This window comes from Salvelinus namaycush, chromosome 38, assembly GCF_016432855.1.
Source record: "Salvelinus namaycush isolate Seneca chromosome 38, SaNama_1.0, whole genome shotgun sequence".
NCBI lineage: Eukaryota > Metazoa > Chordata > Actinopteri > Salmoniformes > Salmonidae > Salvelinus > Salvelinus namaycush.
This window is the reverse complement of record NC_052344.1, coordinates 19,821,716-19,840,887: the sequence shown is the minus strand read 5'-3', so window position 1 is coordinate 19,840,887 and position 19,172 is coordinate 19,821,716. Positions and strand designations below refer to the sequence as shown.

Sequence of the window (19,172 nt, the reverse complement as noted above, 5' to 3'; positions counted from 1 at the left end):
ACATTGTGTTGTTTAAGTGTTCCCTTTATTTTTTTGAGCAGTGTAATAGACAATCTTTGTTTAAACACACTTCAACTCTTCCTGTATGACATCACTTCCTGTGCAGGGGATGGGTTGAGGAGAAGAAGTCTGTGAAGGGATCTGGGATGTAGTACCACTCTTGTTTCTGGACTCCATTTAACTAAGTAGGTCACAAATAAAACAGAAGTGTCTCTTCTTCCCTCTTCCAGGTTTAGCCGAGGTCCTCTGATGTCCCTTCCGCCGCACGGGAGTGCCCATCTCGGGAGGGAGGAAACTGAGTGTTTATAACACAGATCAACTGCGACTGCACGGATGAGCAGGACTTCTGTGTTTATGCATTTGTTCTTCTGAAAGCCCTCGACACATACACAAACAATGGTCCTGTTGTTGAAATGCGCACAAGGAAAAGGACATGCATAACTCCTGTTGTAGTTTTTCCCTATTTATATTATTACACTTGTAAAGGAGAAGGGCCTTGACATAGCAGAGAGTTTACAATAATACAAATCAGTTTATTATTCATTGATATAATTAAGACACTTTACGGTTGTTAAAGAGAGATATCAATGATCGGCTGCCTCAAATCACCCTTTTAGTCCACTCCAAAGTCCAAAGTTACACTCAGTTGGCTAAGAGCAGCTTCCCCTGAGTTTGAGCTGTAGTCTGGGGAAAATCCATTGTCAGTGTCCCCTGATTTGACCGTGGTCCCTTATGGAAAGTAATTTATACTGGTTGATCCTCCGTTCACAGAGAACACAGATACAGGGTCAGCTCTTCTGCGTATCTGTGTTAGTTGGAGAGTCCATGGATTGCCTATGGATGAGCAGAGAGTCTCGGATGAATAATGGACAACATTATGGCTGTCAAACATTCTGATGCGATTGACAATAAAAGAGAATGGAGTGATGAAAATAGTTCTCACTCTATGCTGGTTGTCATAGGTCTCAATCAGGTCCTCTTCCTCAGTGAAAGGCGGTGGCTCCTTGCAATCCTGCATTAGAGAAAGCTGGGCACAGACAAAGACAAGATGGCTAGGTTAATAGTCTTTAGTCAGTTGTTTGAGCATCAATTCAAATCAGAGAATAAACCACTGATTTCCGGGTCCCTCACCCCCTCAACCATGGCATCCTGCATGCTCCCATTGGCTGTCTCCAGTTTGATGAAGAGGATGGCATCGTGGACAGAGAGAAAGAGGAGATCTCGTGTCACCTCCTCATCGAAGAAGGCCAAGGCTTCCATTTTCCGTACAATTTCATCTGGAGTGTTAGATGCCAGTTAGAGAGACCAATAACAACAGCAAAGAACCCAATGCAGAAGGCAGAGCTGTCCAGTGCTGAAACAGACTGGCACAGACACCACCAGTTATCAGAATGTGAACCTCCAAGCAGGCCAACCAAACACAACCATTATTATGGTTATTATTATTATTGTTATTTTAGGGCGACAGGTAGCCTAGTGGTTAGAGCATTGGGCCAGTAACCAAAAGGTTGCAGGATGGAAACCCCGAGCTGACAAGGTAAAACTCTGCCATTCTGCCCCTGAACAAGGCAGTTAACCCACTGTTCCCCAGTAGGCTGTCATTGTAAATAAGAATTTGTTCTCAACTGACTTGCCTAGTTAAATAAAGGTAAAATATGACATGGACATTTTGATAGTACAATCTGCTTTTAGTTCATTCTAATCCGCTTGGCAGCATTGAACAAACATTTCACAGCAGAATTCTTTGTAAGAAAGTGATAGCACTGTCCCAATAACACTGTTTACTATGCTCAAGACTTTAAATAGTGACATATACTGTATTTTTTTATCCCAAACCGTACCGTCACAGCCTGCGATGTAGACATTGACTCCGATGCGTAGGAACTCTTTAATGACCTGTAGAGGACAGAGATATTTTAAGTAGTATTCTGAGGTTGTTGAACCGGGGAGAACCACCCTCCTCAGTGAATTTCAAAAGAATAAAAATAGAGAAACATTAACATCTCCTTTTTACATAAAACTATACTAAAAGTTTTGAGAATGACACAAATATTAATTTTCACAAAGTTTGCGGCTTCAGTGTCTTTGGATATTTTTGTCAGATGTTACTATGGAATACTGAAGTATAATTACAAGCATATCATAAGTGTCTAAGGCTTTTATTGACAATTACATGAAGTTGATGCAAAGAGTCAATATTTGCAGTGTTGACCCTTCTTTTTCAAGACCTCTGCAATCCTCCCTGGCATGCTGTCAATTAACTTCTGGGCCACATCCTGACTGTTGGCAGCCCATTCTTGCATAATCAATGCTTGGAGTTTGTCAGAATTTGTAGGTTTTTGTTTGTCCACCCGCCTCTTGAGGATTGACCAGAAGTTCTCAATGGGATTAAGGTCTGGGGAGTTTCCTGGCCATGGACCCAAAATATTGATGTTTTGTTCCCCGAGCCACTTAGTTATCACTTTTGCCTTATGGCAAGGTGCTCCATCATGCTGGAAAAGGCATTGTTCGTCACCAAACTGTTCCTGGATAGTTGGGAGAAGTTGCTCTCGGAGGATGTGTTGGTACCATTCTTTATTCATGGCTGTGTTCTTAGGCAAAATTGTGAGTGAGCCCACTCCCTTGGCCGAGAAGCAACCCCACACATGAATGGTCTCAGGATGCTTTACTGTTGGCATGACACAAGACTGATGGTAGAGCTCACCTTGTCTTCTCAGGACAAGCTTTTTTCCGGATGCCGCAAACAATCGGATAGGGGATTCATCAGAGAAAATGACTTTACCCCAGTACTCAGCAGTCCAATCCCTGTACCTTTTGCAGAATATCAGTCTGTCCCTGATGTTTTTCCTGGAGAGAAGTGGCTTCTTTGCTGCCCTTCTTGACACCAGGCCATCGTCCAAAAGTCTTCGCCTCACTGTACGTGCAGATGCACTCACATCTATCTGCTGCCATTCCTGAGCAAGCTCTGTACTGGTGGTGCCCTGATCCCGCAGCTGAATCAACTTTAGGAGACGGTCCTGGCGCTTGCTGGACTTTCTTGGGTGCCCTGAAGCCTTCTTCACAATAATTCAACCGCTCTCCTTGAAGTTCTTGACAATCTGATAAATGGTTGATTTAGGTGCAATCTTACTGGCAGCAATATCCTTGCCTGTGAAGCCCTTTATGTGCAAAGCAATGATGACGGCACGTGTTTCCTTGCAGGTAACCATGGTTGACAGAGGAAGAACAAGGATTCCAAGCACCACCCTCTTTTTGAAGCTTCCAGTCTGTTATTCGAACTCAATCAGCATGACAGAGTGATCTCCAGCCTTGTCCTCGTCAACACTCACACCTGTGTTAACGAAAGAATCACTGACATGATGTCAGCTGGTCCTTTTGTGGCAGGGCTGAAATGCAGTGGAAATGTTTTTGGGGGATTCAGTTCATTTGCATGGCAAAGAGGGACTTTGCAATTCATCTGATCGCTCTTCATAACATTCTGGAGTATATGCAAATTGCCATCATACAAACTGAGGCAGCAGACTTTGTGAAAATTAATATTTGTGTCATTCTCAAAACTTTTGGTCACGACTGTACAGTAGCATCAACAGCCAGAAGACAGCTGGACTTCAATACAAAACATTGAAGGCTCACAGTAATTATGACCATAGCCACAGGAAGTAGGGGTGCTGAGGGTGCTGCAGCACCCCCTGAAAAATCGTAATTAAAAAAAATATATAAATAAAAATGTCCAGCACCCCCACCTCCAAACTACTTCCCACGGCTATGATTATGACAACTTCTGGAGGACGTCCTCCAACCTATCAGAGCTCTTGCAGCATGAAATCAAAGGATCAGAGAGTGAATCTAGTACTGAAAGCATAAGCTACAGCTAGTTAGCACTGCAGTGCATAAAATGTGGTTGATTCAAAGAGTAGTTGACTCAAAGAGAGAGAAAGACAATAGTTGAACAGTTTTGAACAAATTCATTTGTTTAAAAATTCAGGAGAAGCAAGAGAGAAAGTGATAGCAATATTTTCTTGTATTTTTTTTCACTTTCACTAAGGTAGTTAATGCAGCTAGCTAGTTTAGCCTACTCAAACACTTAGCTCAAACAGAGAGGGATGCTATGTTAGCTAGCTGGCTATATCTATCAAACACTGGAACTCTCCAAGTCAAGGTAAGCTTTTGGTTTTATAAATGTATTGCCACCGTGGCCCACCGGTGTAACTGCTAAACTGCTTGCTGACTGTACACTGTACTATGCTATGTTATGCTATGTTGACTATGACGTTAGCTAATATGGTGACAATGATGTAGACTGTGTGTAACTGTTAGCGGCTATGATATGAAGGTTTGGCTTGGAAAGTTTTTTTTGCCTGGTCACAGATAGCTGATGTGTTGTGCACTGAAGTTCACAAGTGATGGGAAAAGGTGAGAGGAGGAGAGCGCATAGATGCGAAAAATAATTATACAATGGGCAAAATTGTCATGCATTTTTATTCGACTACTATTCATTCCAAAGATTCTGTTGAAAAACATTTCTTAAACGGAAGCAAATATAACAAAACAGGGATAAACATACCTGAATTGGTCCAAAAGGAACTAATTAGCAACTATTGGACTAATGAATACACTCTAAATCAGCGAGATGCATGCAAGAGTGTGCGATGCAGTATTGAATGTGTCATTGTCTGTCACCTTGATTACTCTCATTTCTCTCTCGACCAGTGCACCTGCATTGTAAACTGTCATTCGTAGGCTAGGTTGTAGCAACCTTATGATGGGGGTAGGGGAAATGTTAGTATCATGTAGTCTAAACTTATCGATATTACATTGAGCTGGGTGAATGGAATATGAATGGCAATCATCCAGTATGCTGTAATAGTAATATGGCCATGCTCCTAAAAAACATTTTGTCCTCCCTCATCTTAAACGTCACTGACCGCCACTGAACCATACAGAGGGTATTATTCCTTTAGTTGTGTCATTTGTACATTGTCATGAGCTGGGGCACTGTGTATAAGCTGTGACATGATGCCTCGTCATACAGTAGATCACTAACTCAAATTATGTCAGAAAGATGACTCACTATAACACTGTAGTAAGGGATCTTTTGTCTTTGAATGAACTGTGGTCTGTAAAATCGATTCTGTAGAATATCATATGGATGGTACCAGTAGTAGAGTTCGACCTACCAGTCTGAGGGACTTGACGGCCACCACGTCTAGGAAGGACACGGCTGAGAAGTCCAGTACCAGGCTGTGGATCTGGACCTTAGGTACCGACACCCTGACTGGCAGGTCCAAGGCCCAATCCACACGGACCTCCACCTCTGGCACAGGCCAATCCCCGTCCTCCAGCTGCCCGGACTCCCGCCCACTGTCCTGCTCGCTCTCGAAGCCCTTGTTGTCGACACCCAGGGAGACCTCGGATACCACCTCCCCGGTCTGGGTGAACAGAGGTTCAACCAATCAATAAATCAATAAGTCAAATGTATTTCCACAACCTATCTTAAAATCCTAACTGGTTACCAGGTACTGTGCTCACTTTACAGAGCAAAACTAAATGAGTGCAAAGGATTGAAAGGAGACTGAAAGATGGAATTTCCCTGTTTCAAAAGATTCTGAGCTGAACAGACGAATGTTATCAATAATCAGATTGTATCGTACCTCTGTCGCCCTCAGTTTCCCTTTCTTTATGAGTTTGTGAATCTTCTTGAGGGCCTTATTCCTCTTCTTGAACACTCTGACAGAGTCAAACCCCACCTGCATGTCAAAGGTCAAATGCACAACAAACTTTAATCTTGCCTGCTTGTAGAAAGATAAGGCCTATCCACAATCTATACAATGTCAAGGGGAAATATAATGAGCTCACTCACCGTGGCTCTCAATCGCTCTTTGAAGTAGTCAATGTTGGCAAAGTAGATGGGAGCATTGCACTTAAAAATCTTAATTCCGGGAACTTCTGCAATCTGACAGAGGAAGGTCTCATTATTGCATTTATTTCTGGCATCCATTTATGGTATATATTAATTAGAGTTCAAACATATCAGATGTCTTACATTCTTGTAGTCTTTCATGTTCCTGTATATGTTTGTGCCGGGTATGTTTCCAAGTGTAGAGCATGCAGGACTATGGATGAGGAGGAACAAATATTTTTTATAAATAAAATATATTTTTCTTAGTGCCATCCTAATAATTTCTATTTTGTAGACAGAAAATATAAATAATGACAGTTTAAACTAGGACATATCAAGCATATGAATCCTAGAATCTCTTAGCAGTTATTTGTAATGCTTATTTGTTTTATGTTATACATCAGTGGGTTTGGGAAAGGTGATATTTCTAATGACACGAGCAGAAGACTTCAAAGCCATCCCAATAGCCTTTGATTACAGAAGAGGCCTGCTCAGTGTTACTCATAGTTTCGCTGACTGACATTTGTAGACTCTTATCTACACAGCGGTGAAGAACACGTGGTCAAACACGCGAGCCAGGAAAATCTTTAGATTTTCTGATTTAGGGTTAATGGTTTTATAATACAGGGTAAATACTGTAGTGTACACAACAATATCTACATCAAAATATGACATCTAATCTAGGCCTTCACAGAATGCATCTAGTAATGTATGTGATTGGTTCCATTGCAGTGTGTTACGTGCTGTAGGTGTTATGTGTCACTCACAACTGTGTCCGGACCACCACAGTTCCCATCTCAAACACCAGGCCAGCCAGCAGTCCCACGTCTAGTCCCAACACCACAGAAGCCAGGCAGGTCGCCAGCCAGATGAACTTGGAAAATAACAAGTTTCAGTTTTAACTTACGATGAGATCCAGCAGAGAAAGTCCTAGTACAATTGTTACGTTGAAGTGAAATACAGTGGATTGGGTGACATCAACACACTACGGCATCTTTACTGCCAGTGATTACATGTATAGTTATTCCATGTATACCAAGTTGATCATGCTTTCATGTCATCTACTTCAGGGGATTGAAAGTGGATGGTGCTCTACACTGTTGCTGAGTGTCAGTGTTACTCACACAGTCTGCTCTGTTCTGTCTCCACAGTGTGGGCACCTCTGTCACCTGCATGAACATTCCCTTCAGGTTGGCGATGACGATGGCTGCCAGCACTGACTGTGGGACCAATACAGAGCTGGATCAGTGTGTTAGTCTACAGTAGGTATTCCCAAACTGGTATGCGCAATGCCGTCGGGGTTACGTCAAATAACCTTTTTCAAACAGTACATTTATATTTTCCAACAGGGCTATACATTTGGGTGAGTTTTTTTTCTCGTCTGAGTAGCCTCGTTTCACTGCCAAAAATAAAATTAAACCATTTAGTGTTCAGCGAAATAACAACACAACGTCAAATACAGGTAGCCTAGTCAAATAATTAACATCCAATTACATTAACCAAAAGGTTGCTAGATCGAATCCCCGAGCAGACAAGGTAAAAATCTGTTGTTCTGCCCCCGAACAAGGCAGTTAACCCACTGTTCCTAGGCCGTCAAGTGTAAATAAGAATTTGTTCTTAACTAATTTGCCTAGTTAAATAACGTTTAAAAAAAATAAATAATAATAATAATAATAAACCGTTACTCTGTCGCGGGAAACCTTCACTGTTGTGCAGACATTTAGAAACGAAACATGACAATTTGAAAAATAAGCCACGGAAGTTTTTTGAGCGAGAATAAAGACGACTTTTGAGTATTAAGACATGTATAAAAGCAACAGATACCATTAATAAGAAGGGTCTAGAAGTGTCTTATATGGTGAGCTACCGAGTGGCTAGGACAGGCAAGCCCCATACTATTGTGGAGGACTTAATTCTTCCTGCTGCCGCGGATATGCCTGGGACAATGCTGGGGGAAAAGGCCCAAAAAACGATACAGACAATGCCTTCATCAAACAACACTGTTTCACGACACATCAGTGACACGGCAGGAGATGTTTTGAAACAATTACTGCTTTGCATACACGCCAGTGAATTATATGCGTTATATCTGGATGAGTCTAGACGAGCTTAAAGTTTTATTTTCTGACCCTAATTTTCACTTGTCTGACCGCTTGCTTGCTGACCGCTTAATGATGAGTTTCTCACACGACTGTTCTCTCTGGGTGATGTTTTTTCTCGCCTGAATGATCTGAATCTAGGACTACAGGGACTCTCCGCAACTATGTTCAATGTGTCCGGGACAAAATTGAGGCTATGATTAAGAAGTTGTAGTTCTTTTCTGTCTGCATTAACAAGGACAACAAACAGATCTTTCCATCATTTCTTTTGTGTGCAAATGAACTCAAGCTTACGGACAATGTCAAATGTGATATAGTTAAGCACCTGCGTGAGCTGGTTGTGCAATTACACAGGTACTTTCCCTAAACGGACGACACAAACAACTGGATTCGTTATCCCTTTCATGCCCTGCCTCCAGTCCGCTTACCGATATCTGAACAAGAGTGCCTCATCGAAAATGCAACAAGCGGTTCTATGAAAAATGAATTTAATCAGACGCCACTGACAGATTTCTGGATAGGGCTGCGCTCAGAGTTTCTTGCCTTGGCAAATCGCGCTGTTAAGACACTGATGCCCCTTGCAACCATGTACCTATGTGAGAGTGGATTCTCGGCCCTCACTAGCATGAAAACTAAATACAGGCACAGACTGTGTGTGGAAAATGATTTAAGACTGAGACTCTCCAATACAACCCAACATTGCAGAGTTATGTGCATCCTTTCAAGCACACCCTTCTCATGAACCTGTGGTGAGTTATTCACAATTTTTGATTCATTAATAAGGTTTTATATGAAAGATGGTTAAATAAAGAGCAAAAGTATTGATTATTATTATATTATTATTTGTGCCCTGCTCCTATAAGAGCTCTTTGTCACTTCCCACGAGCCGGGTTGTGACAAAAACTCATACTCATTCTTATGTTTAATAAATGTATCGTATAGTGTGTGCGTGGCAGGCTTACAATGATGGCAAAAAAACAACATTTGAGAGCGCACTGACCCTGGTGCTAGAGGGGGTACGCAGCTGGAGGTTGAATGTTTGAAGGGGTACGGGACTTTAAAACAGTTTGGGAACCACTGGTCTAGAGCAATCCCATTTCACACTCTGCATTATCATTGGATGTGGTTGATGAGTTGACCCATTATACAGCTTGGATCTCTTCCTCACCTTCTGCAGGGGTTCCAAGAGGTTCCCGAGAGCCAGGATCACAATCATTACCATCACAGCTGAGATTATACCAGCCACCTGTAAGAATAGTACACACGTTTGTAACGGCACCCTGTTATTGTGTGTGTGTGTGTGTGTGTGTGTGTGTGTGTGTGTGTGTGTGTGTGTGTGTGTGTGTGTGTGTGTGTGTGTGTGTGTGTGTGTGTGTGTGTGTGTGTGTGTGTGTGTGTGTGTGTGTGTGTGTGTGTGTGTGTTTTTCTTGCCTATAAGTACTGTATAGTGTACCTGACTCTTGCCGCCGGTGCTCTCCTGTACAGCAGTGCGGGACAGTGCAGTGCTTGCCACAAAGCCGGAGAAGCAGCCACAGAACACATTGCTGAACCCGAACGCTATCAGCTCCTAGGTCACACAGGGAGAGAGCCTGGTCAATCTACTGCAAATGATACATGGAGCATCGCACACGTTACAGCTGAGAAACCAGTGTCAATCTACAAATGTTGTTCTTGAACATACTGTACCGGTGCTCTGCAGTGATATCATAGAGACTAGGGCCTGATTTAGAAAACATTTGCATTGGTGCTAATTTGCAACATACAAATTCGGTTTTGGTAGGGAGTGTTGAGTTACTGTAAACCCATTGAACGAAGCATTTAAGTGATACTTAACTATAAAAACCAACACTGTGTTTTAGTGGTGTCCTGACTATGTGTGTGTTTGTGTGGAGCGACTCCAAAAAATTGATATTGGCCACAATGCTCACATTGCTTCAGAGAGACATTAGGAAGGTCATATTAAACTCTTGGTTATAGACACTCTTACATCCCAGGTCGACTCTTGCAGTGTGAGAGAAATTCTGCTTGGGGAAAGAACTTGATTGGCAGGAAGTTTGGAATGTACCACACACACACAAGCATACACACCTGATTGCCATCGATGGTGTAGTCGTGTTTTGCAGCGTAGACCTTGGCCACAGAGACAGCTACTGCATAGCCCACTACCGCTGTAGAGAAACTGGAGCCCAGAATGTTCCACAGCAGCTCTGTGTTGGGAGGCTGAGCTGGAGCAAACCTGTGGGACAAACACCTCACAAGTTACATTGGAAAACATAATATATTTTACAGTTTTGATATTGTGTTTGATTTAGGAAGTGTACAGTAGCCAATTTAACTGAATTTAACTCATATTGTTGTTTAAAATAGTCTTTCAGTTATGTTTGGTATTGTTGGGAATGTTTCTCCATGCCATTTGTTAATATTATTGTTGGAACCATTTGTTAATACTCTGACGGTAACAATACAAGCCAAGTTGGTCTGGTTTGGATAGCGCCTGCTGAATGACTTAACGAGGATGACCATAAGATTCTAAGTCCGTCAATAAAAAACTCCAGAGCATCCTCTGCTTTGGGGACAGGAAACAGGAAGTGCCACAAGAAGGGCTCTCACCCCCTGGGGATGCTGTGCACAATGCTGGCACCGTAGCGAGACTCCAGCTCGATGGCGTAGGAGATCCCAGCGGCAACCACGGTCTGGGAGAGAGGGGGGTGGATTGGGGTGGAGATAGAGACAGTTGGACACAGGAGAGGTGAGACATGATGGTTTACTGTACACTTAAACATGTATCACACATGTAACACACACATATGGGACACAGTAGATACGTACATACACAGTAATTTCATCTTTAGGTTATAGTTATTTTATCACAACAAATGGTGTAACTTTGTGGTGAAGTTCTAAAAACACCTCATTAATAGATAGTAGTCCATAATGTCCTCAGAATTCTCCGTAGACCCTATTACATGTTTGGATATTCTGCATTTTATAGAATCTCAAACACTGATCGTTATCATTTCACAACAGTAAAATATTGACTGTGAGCCATTCCACTTCCTACCACAATCACTTCAATGGGGATGGGGACGGGAATCTTGTGCCGGAATTTGGAGTTGACCTCTTTTACAGCCATGACGATGACAATGGTGAGCAGCCCGGCCACCAGGTCAGCTCTGTTGGTCTGTCTGATGTTGGTAAACACGTCGATGAGCGTCTAAACAGAACAATTGGTCATATTTGGTGATCTTTATGTCTGACACTATCCCTGAGATATGCATTTTGTTTAATGCAAAGTAGACCTTCAAATGAACCTAGTTGGATAGAATGACCACTAAATCGAAAGCTCTTTCTTTGTTATTTTGTCAATAACCATGTGTTATTTGATGTAAAGAAAATTCTAGGCTGTTTTTTTCTGAATTAATTCTCCGACAATAACAGCCAATCAAAAGGAATCTAGACAGATGTCCTTCTACAGTGTGTATTAGAGTATCAGACCCTCACGTAGAGGATGGAGAAGCAGCCGCTGTGGTTGTTAGTGGGGACGGAGAGGACTATCTTCAGCTGGGAGATGAGGACGTGGAAGGCAGCGGCTGTGGTGAAGCCGCCCACCAGGGGGTCTGACAGGTAACGGACCAGGAAGCCCACCTGGAGCAGCCCCATTACCACCTGTATGGGGAGGAACACCTGGTCACCATGGAGATACAGTAGACCATATGACTTGACCAGCAAAAACTCTGGATCCAAGTTAAAGGCTATCAGGGCTCAGAGTTGTTCATCAAGACCTTATATTAATATGAACAAGATGATGTCAGATCATTGTGGGATATCAATGTCTTCCTCTTTGCACTGAATCTTTAACTCAATAATTACCTGGAACAGCCCGACCAGCACAGTCATGGAGGACGCCACCATGATCCTCTGGGCCTCCATAGCCTCCACGTCCACCACAATCCCATCAGCCTCTGTTCCATTCATACCGGTGCCATTCCCAGGAAGCAGGAAGTGGTCATCGGGGGCGAGGGTCAACACGACGGAGCCCACCATTAGACAGGTGACAGGGAATGGACCTGAGGGGTGGAGAATAGGCAAGGGAGACACCTGATAAGTGCATGCGCAATTGATGCCAACTTTGTAAATGCATTGTTACATATTTGACTACGTCTCTGCCTCATTCATTAAACGTCCAATCACAGGAGATGGATGAGTTCATTAGTCATTGGTCAATGGTCAGTCCAGGTGTCAGTCAGGTGGAGGGGTGGGCCCTACCTACAGAGATGTGTCTGGAGGTGCCCAGCAGGAAGTAGGTGAGGATGGGGAAGAAGGCAGAGTAGAGTCCATAGACTGGAGCCACGGACACAAGCAGGGCATAGGCCAAGCCTGAGACACAAGGAAATAAACCACAGAAAATGAGCAGTGTTTGTCTTCTCACGTCTGTATGAGAATTGACGAGGGGCAACTGCAGTCTGACATGTTTACTCTATCAAGATTGATGACTTTCAGTTTCAACAACCTGTTATTTCAAAGAGCGCTAAACAAAACTGTCTAAGCATGAAATGGTTCAAAGCAGCTTGCCATGGGTGATTACAATAGTGAGGAAAGAACGCCATTTGGTCACACTGGATAATCAAAAAGTAGCTTTTTGTGGAATCTACACATCGACTACAGTTGGTTTAGAGAAAACTAGGACGCACACCTTGTAAGCTGCACACCAGACCAGTGCTAACACCAGAGATGACATCACTGGGAAGCCACTCTCTTATTGGGTATCTGGAGAGCCAGTCAATGACAGGAAAGACTCCTTTCACAACCTTCAGGGCCTGCCTACCTGAGCAGCTGCATTGGAAAAAACACATATTTAATGTCAAACATTATTACAGTCAGCATAGATACAGACAGACATATTCACTTCTCACAGACCAAACATACAAAATGTTGCCTGTTTTCCTTTCAGTAAGACTATTAAAACCTTGTCCAAACTGACCCACAGGTGCGGCTGACTCTGTCCCTCAGGGTCCTCTCCTCCCGGGCCTGCCTCTTGTTGTCCTCCTCAAACGTGGGGTTGGAGTAGATGGGTCTGGACACGGTGTATGGGTACAGGTTCTCTGGAGGGAGGGCATCCATACCGCTCCGACTGCTGAGGAGACAGACATGATGGCGACCAGTGAGCACCAGTGCCTTCCCTTATGAAGTGTAAACATCTTGAGTTACAAAGAGTTTCTGAAGATTTGCGTGACAGAGAGATATACAATGGGATAGAGCTGGTCTTTATTTTTATTTTTTACAATCTTTATTAAGAGCTGTCATTTTATTGTGAGGAACTGCAGTTTTATCCGATTTTTGTCCTCTGTTATGTGAGTGATCTTAGAGTCCTATTCAATCAAACCTGGCACTTCCAGGGTATTGAGAAAGCCTGTTTGAATGTATATGCTGTTCTCACTTTTATTTCTCTCTACTTGTCACCATATCTTTTGGGGAATGGCACACATAGCCAGCCAGTGAAACCTTTGCTTTATCTTATCAAGTGTGAATTATAATGACACAATGATTTTGTGACAATAAAAAGAAGTAGGGACCTGATATAGTGACTGCAGAAAAAACAGGTGTCAGATTTAGCTGGGGAGCTTCCTCCATGTTTTTATCTAAGAGGCAATTTGATTTGTATCTTTCCAAAACAGTCAATAGAATATAATTCATTACATGATGTCTGAGCTTATCACCAAGATTACTCTTGGTCAAAGGTCAAAGGTCAAAAACACAAACAGGACAGTACTATAATTTAGGCACAGCCATGTTAGGCTATAGTATCCATGATTTCTATAGTAGATTTAAAAATAAATAATAATAATTAATAAATAATAATTTTATATTAAAATAATTAATTATATATATTTTTTTTTTCAGGTTCTTTGAGAGGAATACTCCCTCATACATGGTGTCATTGATTGCTCCAGAGTGTTACAATGGGACAGTTGGGCAAAGTTTTGGTCATAAGATCTCTCTCTGTGTCTTTGACCCAGTAGTACTGCTTGTTGGGTTTCAGCATCGCACCATAGCCAAGAGCATCCTTAGCTTGATCTCACCCCAAAGCTGTCACTAAGGAACAGGGTTACCAACGACATAGCGGTGCCAGGCTAAGAATACATCCAAAACACAGCCTAGCCTAGCCTAGCCTAGCCTAACTAGGGTCAAATCTGGGGAAAGCTAACCACAGTTAGGAAATGTATTTTTTAAAGCACATGTTAGTCTGCGAGTGAATAAGATACACTTTTATGACACAGGAAAACACTGGATGGCCGGGTGGCGGTGGGTCTGATATTCTACACCTAATATGACACCAGAGGCTTGAGTGAAAGATGAGTTTGTGTTCAACACAGAACAAACTCTCTCTTTCATTAACTGTATATTTACGAGTCAGTGGATCAGAGCCAGAGTTGGGGGCTTGTCACCCAATCAAAACCATTGTAATCACTTTGAATAAAAGCATCAGCTAAATGGCATATATTATTGTAATTGTTATATAAAGGCCACCACCACAGGGCTTTCAAAAGGTGCACTACAGACCAACTTAGATATCCTTCTTTGATAACCTCTAATCATTTTAATTCAGTGTTCTATTTTAGGATATTACTTTCATTATTTTCTGATTATGTCTGAAGAACTGTGTTCACAATTTGACCATGATGTTTGTCCATTTTGTTTTGCTGTTGGATGACCACACAGTTGCATAAATATTTACAAATCCATGAGTCACAAATTACAACATAATTTTTTTTTTTTATACTTCTACAAAAGTATTGTGTCATAATCACTTACTGGTTCTCCTTGGGTAGTTGTTCTATATTCCAGATTGTTGCTCCTTTTCAGAAGTGAATAGCAAAAGTACATCCCACGAATTGACCACAAACATTACACATCCTCTTACAAACAGTCTAGGACTAATTCTTCAATGTCATACTCTCCTTCTCTCTCTCTCTCTCTTTCTTAGAGCCCCATCCCTGTGTGTGTTTGTGTTTAAGGCTTACATGAGGGTGGGGGCCGGGGGGAGTTGGGGAGCAGAGGGGTAAGGGGTATGTGTGTCTGAGTGTTGCCGGTGGAGGAAGCACAAGGGAGCTATAGAATCTACAGAGCCCAACCGAAAATTCTGCCAAGGGTGGCTGTGTGTGTGTGTGTGTGTGTGTGTGTGTGTGTGTGTGTGTGTGTGTGTGTGTGTGTGTGTGTGTGTGTGTGTGTGTGTGTGTGTGTGTGTGTGTGGGGGGGGGGGGGGGTGTGGGTGTGTGTGTGTGGGGGTGGGGGTGGGTGTGTGGGTGTGTGTGCATCTATAGTTCATGTTGACCTGTGGAGGTGTAACTGATTACTGAAAGTGGGACTGAATGCACTGAACGTTATTTGACCCTGTCCTTAGCACAGAGTGTTCAGTAAGGTCCCTCACCACTACCACACTAGAACATGAAACAGTGTGTAGACTATGTTACACATACAAGTATCATCACAGTGAACTTGATGCTCTTGTCTTGATTGTTTTCATGATAAGCCTTGAGCCAGTAAAGAAGCACTTTTCAGTCTGTCATAGAAGTTACTTGCCAAACGCTATGTTTTGATAAGATCAAATGGGTTTGTTTTGTGCCAAGCCCTGCTGTGTGTGTGTAAGTGTGTGTGTGTTATTTTCTGATTATGTCTGAAGAACTTTGTGCACAATTTGACCATGATGTTTTTCCATTTAGTTTTGCTGTTGGATGACCACACAGTTGCAATTTTTTTTTACAAATCGACATGTCACAAATGAAAACATTTAAAAAATCATTCTACTTCTACAAAAGTATTGTGTCATAATCACTTACCTGATCTCCTTGGGTAGTTGTTCTATATTCCAGAATGTTGCTCCTTTTCAGAAGTGAATAGGTTTGACCACAAACACTGCAAATGAAATATCCTCTCACAAATAGTCTAGGACCAATTATTCAATCTCTCTCTCTCTCATGGCACATTTCCACTGAGGATTTACTCCAATGTTTTACCCAAATGGCTCAGACTTTTCTGTTTCCCTCTATGCGGGCTGGCACCCATGTCTCACTGGGCCATGGCTTCGGTGGACCTGCTCTGACTTGGAGCCAAAGCAATGCCCTGGGTACTTTTCAGCTGTTATTTACATAACAATGGCTAACTGAACTTGAACACCTTCTCACAAAGCAACAGTCTTGAATGATACGTATGTTGTTGATTCTGCTCGCCACAAGTCTCTAGTGTCAAACTCCTGATGGAAACACTGGTGGTACCCTGCTGTGGGGGTAAGTCTAGATGGAAAAACCACCATTAGAGCCTCATCCCTGTGTGTGTGTGTGTGTGTGTGTGTGTGTGTGTGTGTGTGTGTGTGTGTGTGTGTGTGTGTGTGTGTGTGTGTGTGTGTGTGTGTGTGTGTGTGTGTGTGTGTGTGTGTGTGTGTGTGTGTGTGTGTGTGTGTGTGTGTGTGTGTGTGTGTGTGTGTGTGTGTGTGTGCGTCTATACTTCCTGTTGACCAGTGGAGGTGTGACTGATTACTGAAAGTGGGACTGAATACACTGAGCGTTACTGACCCTGTCCTTGGACAGACTGAACAGTGCTTCTTTACTGGCTCAAGGCCTATCATGAAAACAATGTCATTCCTTTTCCAGTGTTGTAGTTGTGACGGACCTTGCTGAACATTCTGTGCTATGTCAAACGCTATGATTTGATAAGATCAAATGGTTTAGTTTTGTGCCAAGCCCTGCCATGTTACTACAGTCAGCTAGCTATACATCTGAGACCTGACAATGTGTGTGTGTGTGTGTGTGTGTGCGTGCGTGCGTGCGTGCGTGCGTGCGTGCGTGCGTGCGTGCGTGCGTGCGTGCGTGCGTGTGTGCGTGTGTGTGTGTGTGTGTGTGTGTGTGTGTCTGTGTGTCTGTGTGTGTGTGTGCTCGTGTGTCCGTGTGCCTGTGTGTAGAGGGGAGGTTTAAAGATGAATTTGATTATATTTGGCTGGTTGGGTTTACCAGGCAGGTTAAGAGGATTCAATATTGAACATCATAACGTTATGACAGAGAGGTGTAGCGGTCAGGAATGCCCAGGTCTTTTTCATTAACAGCAGCTTATCACTCTTCATTCTCCACAAGGGAGCTGTTGTGTGAGAGACTCGCTAAATCATTCCCAACCCACCCAGCATTTAGGTCTCTGATCTGGGTATAACTCCTCCTTGCAGGCCCCCAAGCACTGGAAGGTCTATGATACTCATATATTCAAACAGCATGTTTCTAGCCAAACGGCATACACAGGGGTTAGTTGTAATTATACTGCAGTATGCTATGCAGTATGCTCTTTTGTAGCATGTACAGATACTACTGCTGTCAAATTTGTCAGTCTTGATCAACTGACCTCTGATCTTGAACTCCCTCTAGTGGATATTCAAAATACTGGTAAAAAATGTTCAGACTGAAAATAATAATTATTTAACCTTTATTTAACTAGGCAAGTCAGTGAAGAACAATTTCTTATTTACAATGATAGCCTAGGAACAGTGGGTTAACTGCCTTGTTCATGGGTAGACCAACAGATTTATACCTTGTCAGCTCGGGGATTCAATCCACCAACCTTTCGGTTACTGGTCCAACGCTCTAACCACTAGGCTACCTGCAGCCATGATTAGTCTGGCTGGGGCCGCCATGCTTCACCTCACCCGGATGCTCTGAACACATGAATCAGAACACGTGAGTTATGATTGTAATGTAATATGCGGTTATCATATTGTTCAATATGTGCGTCCATGGCCTTAGGAGGCAAATGAGAATGGTTATGCATGCTTGCTAAGTTATTCAACAGTCACCAAAGAGGGCCCATAAATAGTAGACCTTTCCCAGAAAGACAGATTTAGGGTTAAGTATGCTTTTGTATACTTTGTACACAGTAGTTCTGAAAGTAGTGCTCACGAGACTAAAGTGGTCCCCGAAAATTGCATACTACATCAAATATATGCATGTACAGTGCCTTCGGAAAGTATTCAAACCCCTTGACATTTTCCACATTTTGTTAGGTTACAGCCTTATTCTAAAATGTATTAAATCAATCTACACACAATACCCAATAATGACAAAGCAAAAAAACAGAAATATCACATTTACATTAGAATTCAGACCCTGTACTCAGTACTTTGTTGATGCACTTTTGGTAGCAATTACAGCCTTGGGTTTCTCCCATTCTTTTCTGCAGATCCTCTCAAGCTCCGTCGGATTGGATGGGGAGCGTTGCTGCACATCTATTTTCAGGTCTCTTCAGTGATGTTCGATCAGGTTCAAGTCCGGGCTCTGGCTGGGCCACTGAAGGACATTCAGAGACTTATCCCGAAGCCACTCCTGTGTTGTCTTGGCTGTGTGCTTAGGGTCGTTGTCTTGTTGGAAGGTGAACCTTCACCCCAGTCTGAGGTCCTGAGCGCTCTGGAGCAGGTTTTCCTCAAGCATCTCTCTGTACATTGCTCCATTCATCTTTTCCTCGATCCTGACTAGTCTCCCAGTCCCTGCCACTGAAAAACATCCCCACAGCATGATGCTGCCACTACCATGCTTCACCGTAGAGATGGTGCCAGGTTTACTCCAGATGTGACGCTTGGCATTTGGGCCAAAGAGTTCAATCTTGGTTTCATCAGACCAGAGAATCTTTTTTCTCATGGTCTGAGAGTCTTTAGGTGCCTTTTGGCAAACTCCAAGCAGGCTCTCATGTGCCTTTTACTGAGGAGTGGCTTCCGTCTGAATACTCTACCATGAAGGCCTAATTGGTGGAATGCTTGTCCTGGAAGGTTCTCCCATTTGCACAGAGGTACTCTAGAGTTCTGTCAGAGTGACCATCAGGTTCTTTTTTATTTTTATTTGTTTATTTATCTTTTTAGGGGGTGCATCAGCTTTGATATTGCGGATAGATTGTTGTTTCCATCAATGTAATTGTCTGCCTCATTTCCAATCCCTCATATATTTTTTGGGGTAAATATATATATCATACATACACATACCCATATACATACACGTAACATACTTTTAGATTATACCTTTATTATTCCCCGCAAACCCTACCCCCCCTCCCCCAATTGGAGTAAACTAATAAACAATAACACTTAGGCTTCTACCTTCAGTTTATACATATTAAACACACTTTACAGACACAATCTATTTTACAAT

The 19,172-nt window shown here is 42.7% G+C and overlaps 1 protein-coding gene across 2 annotated transcripts; it reads right to left on the bottom strand.

The window, feature by feature from the left end:
• Positions 1-507: 507 nt before the first annotated feature.
• LOC120032186 (pendrin-like) lies at positions 508-16,116 on the bottom strand. Of its 2 annotated transcripts, none has more exons than XM_038978167.1 (21): positions 15,837-16,116; positions 12,980-13,132; positions 12,692-12,831; positions 12,265-12,375; positions 11,869-12,065; positions 11,500-11,664; positions 11,060-11,212; positions 10,609-10,691; positions 10,087-10,234; positions 9,452-9,565; positions 9,167-9,244; positions 7,024-7,119; positions 6,667-6,773; positions 6,044-6,113; positions 5,861-5,953; positions 5,652-5,747; positions 5,178-5,429; positions 1,842-1,896; positions 1,132-1,277; positions 944-1,027; positions 508-834 (listed from the first exon to the last, which is right to left on the bottom strand). In XM_038978167.1, exons 2-21 carry the CDS (start codon positions 13,117-13,119, stop codon positions 811-813), a joined length of 2,352 nt encoding a protein of 783 aa, XP_038834095.1. In that variant the 5' UTR covers positions 13,120-13,132; positions 15,837-16,116; the 3' UTR covers positions 508-810. The 2 variants fall into 2 exon arrangements, with proteins under 2 accessions (XP_038834095.1, XP_038834094.1); XM_038978166.1 differs by lacking the exon at positions 15,837-16,116 and adding an exon at positions 14,812-14,996.
• Positions 16,117-19,172: the final 3,056 nt, after the last annotated feature.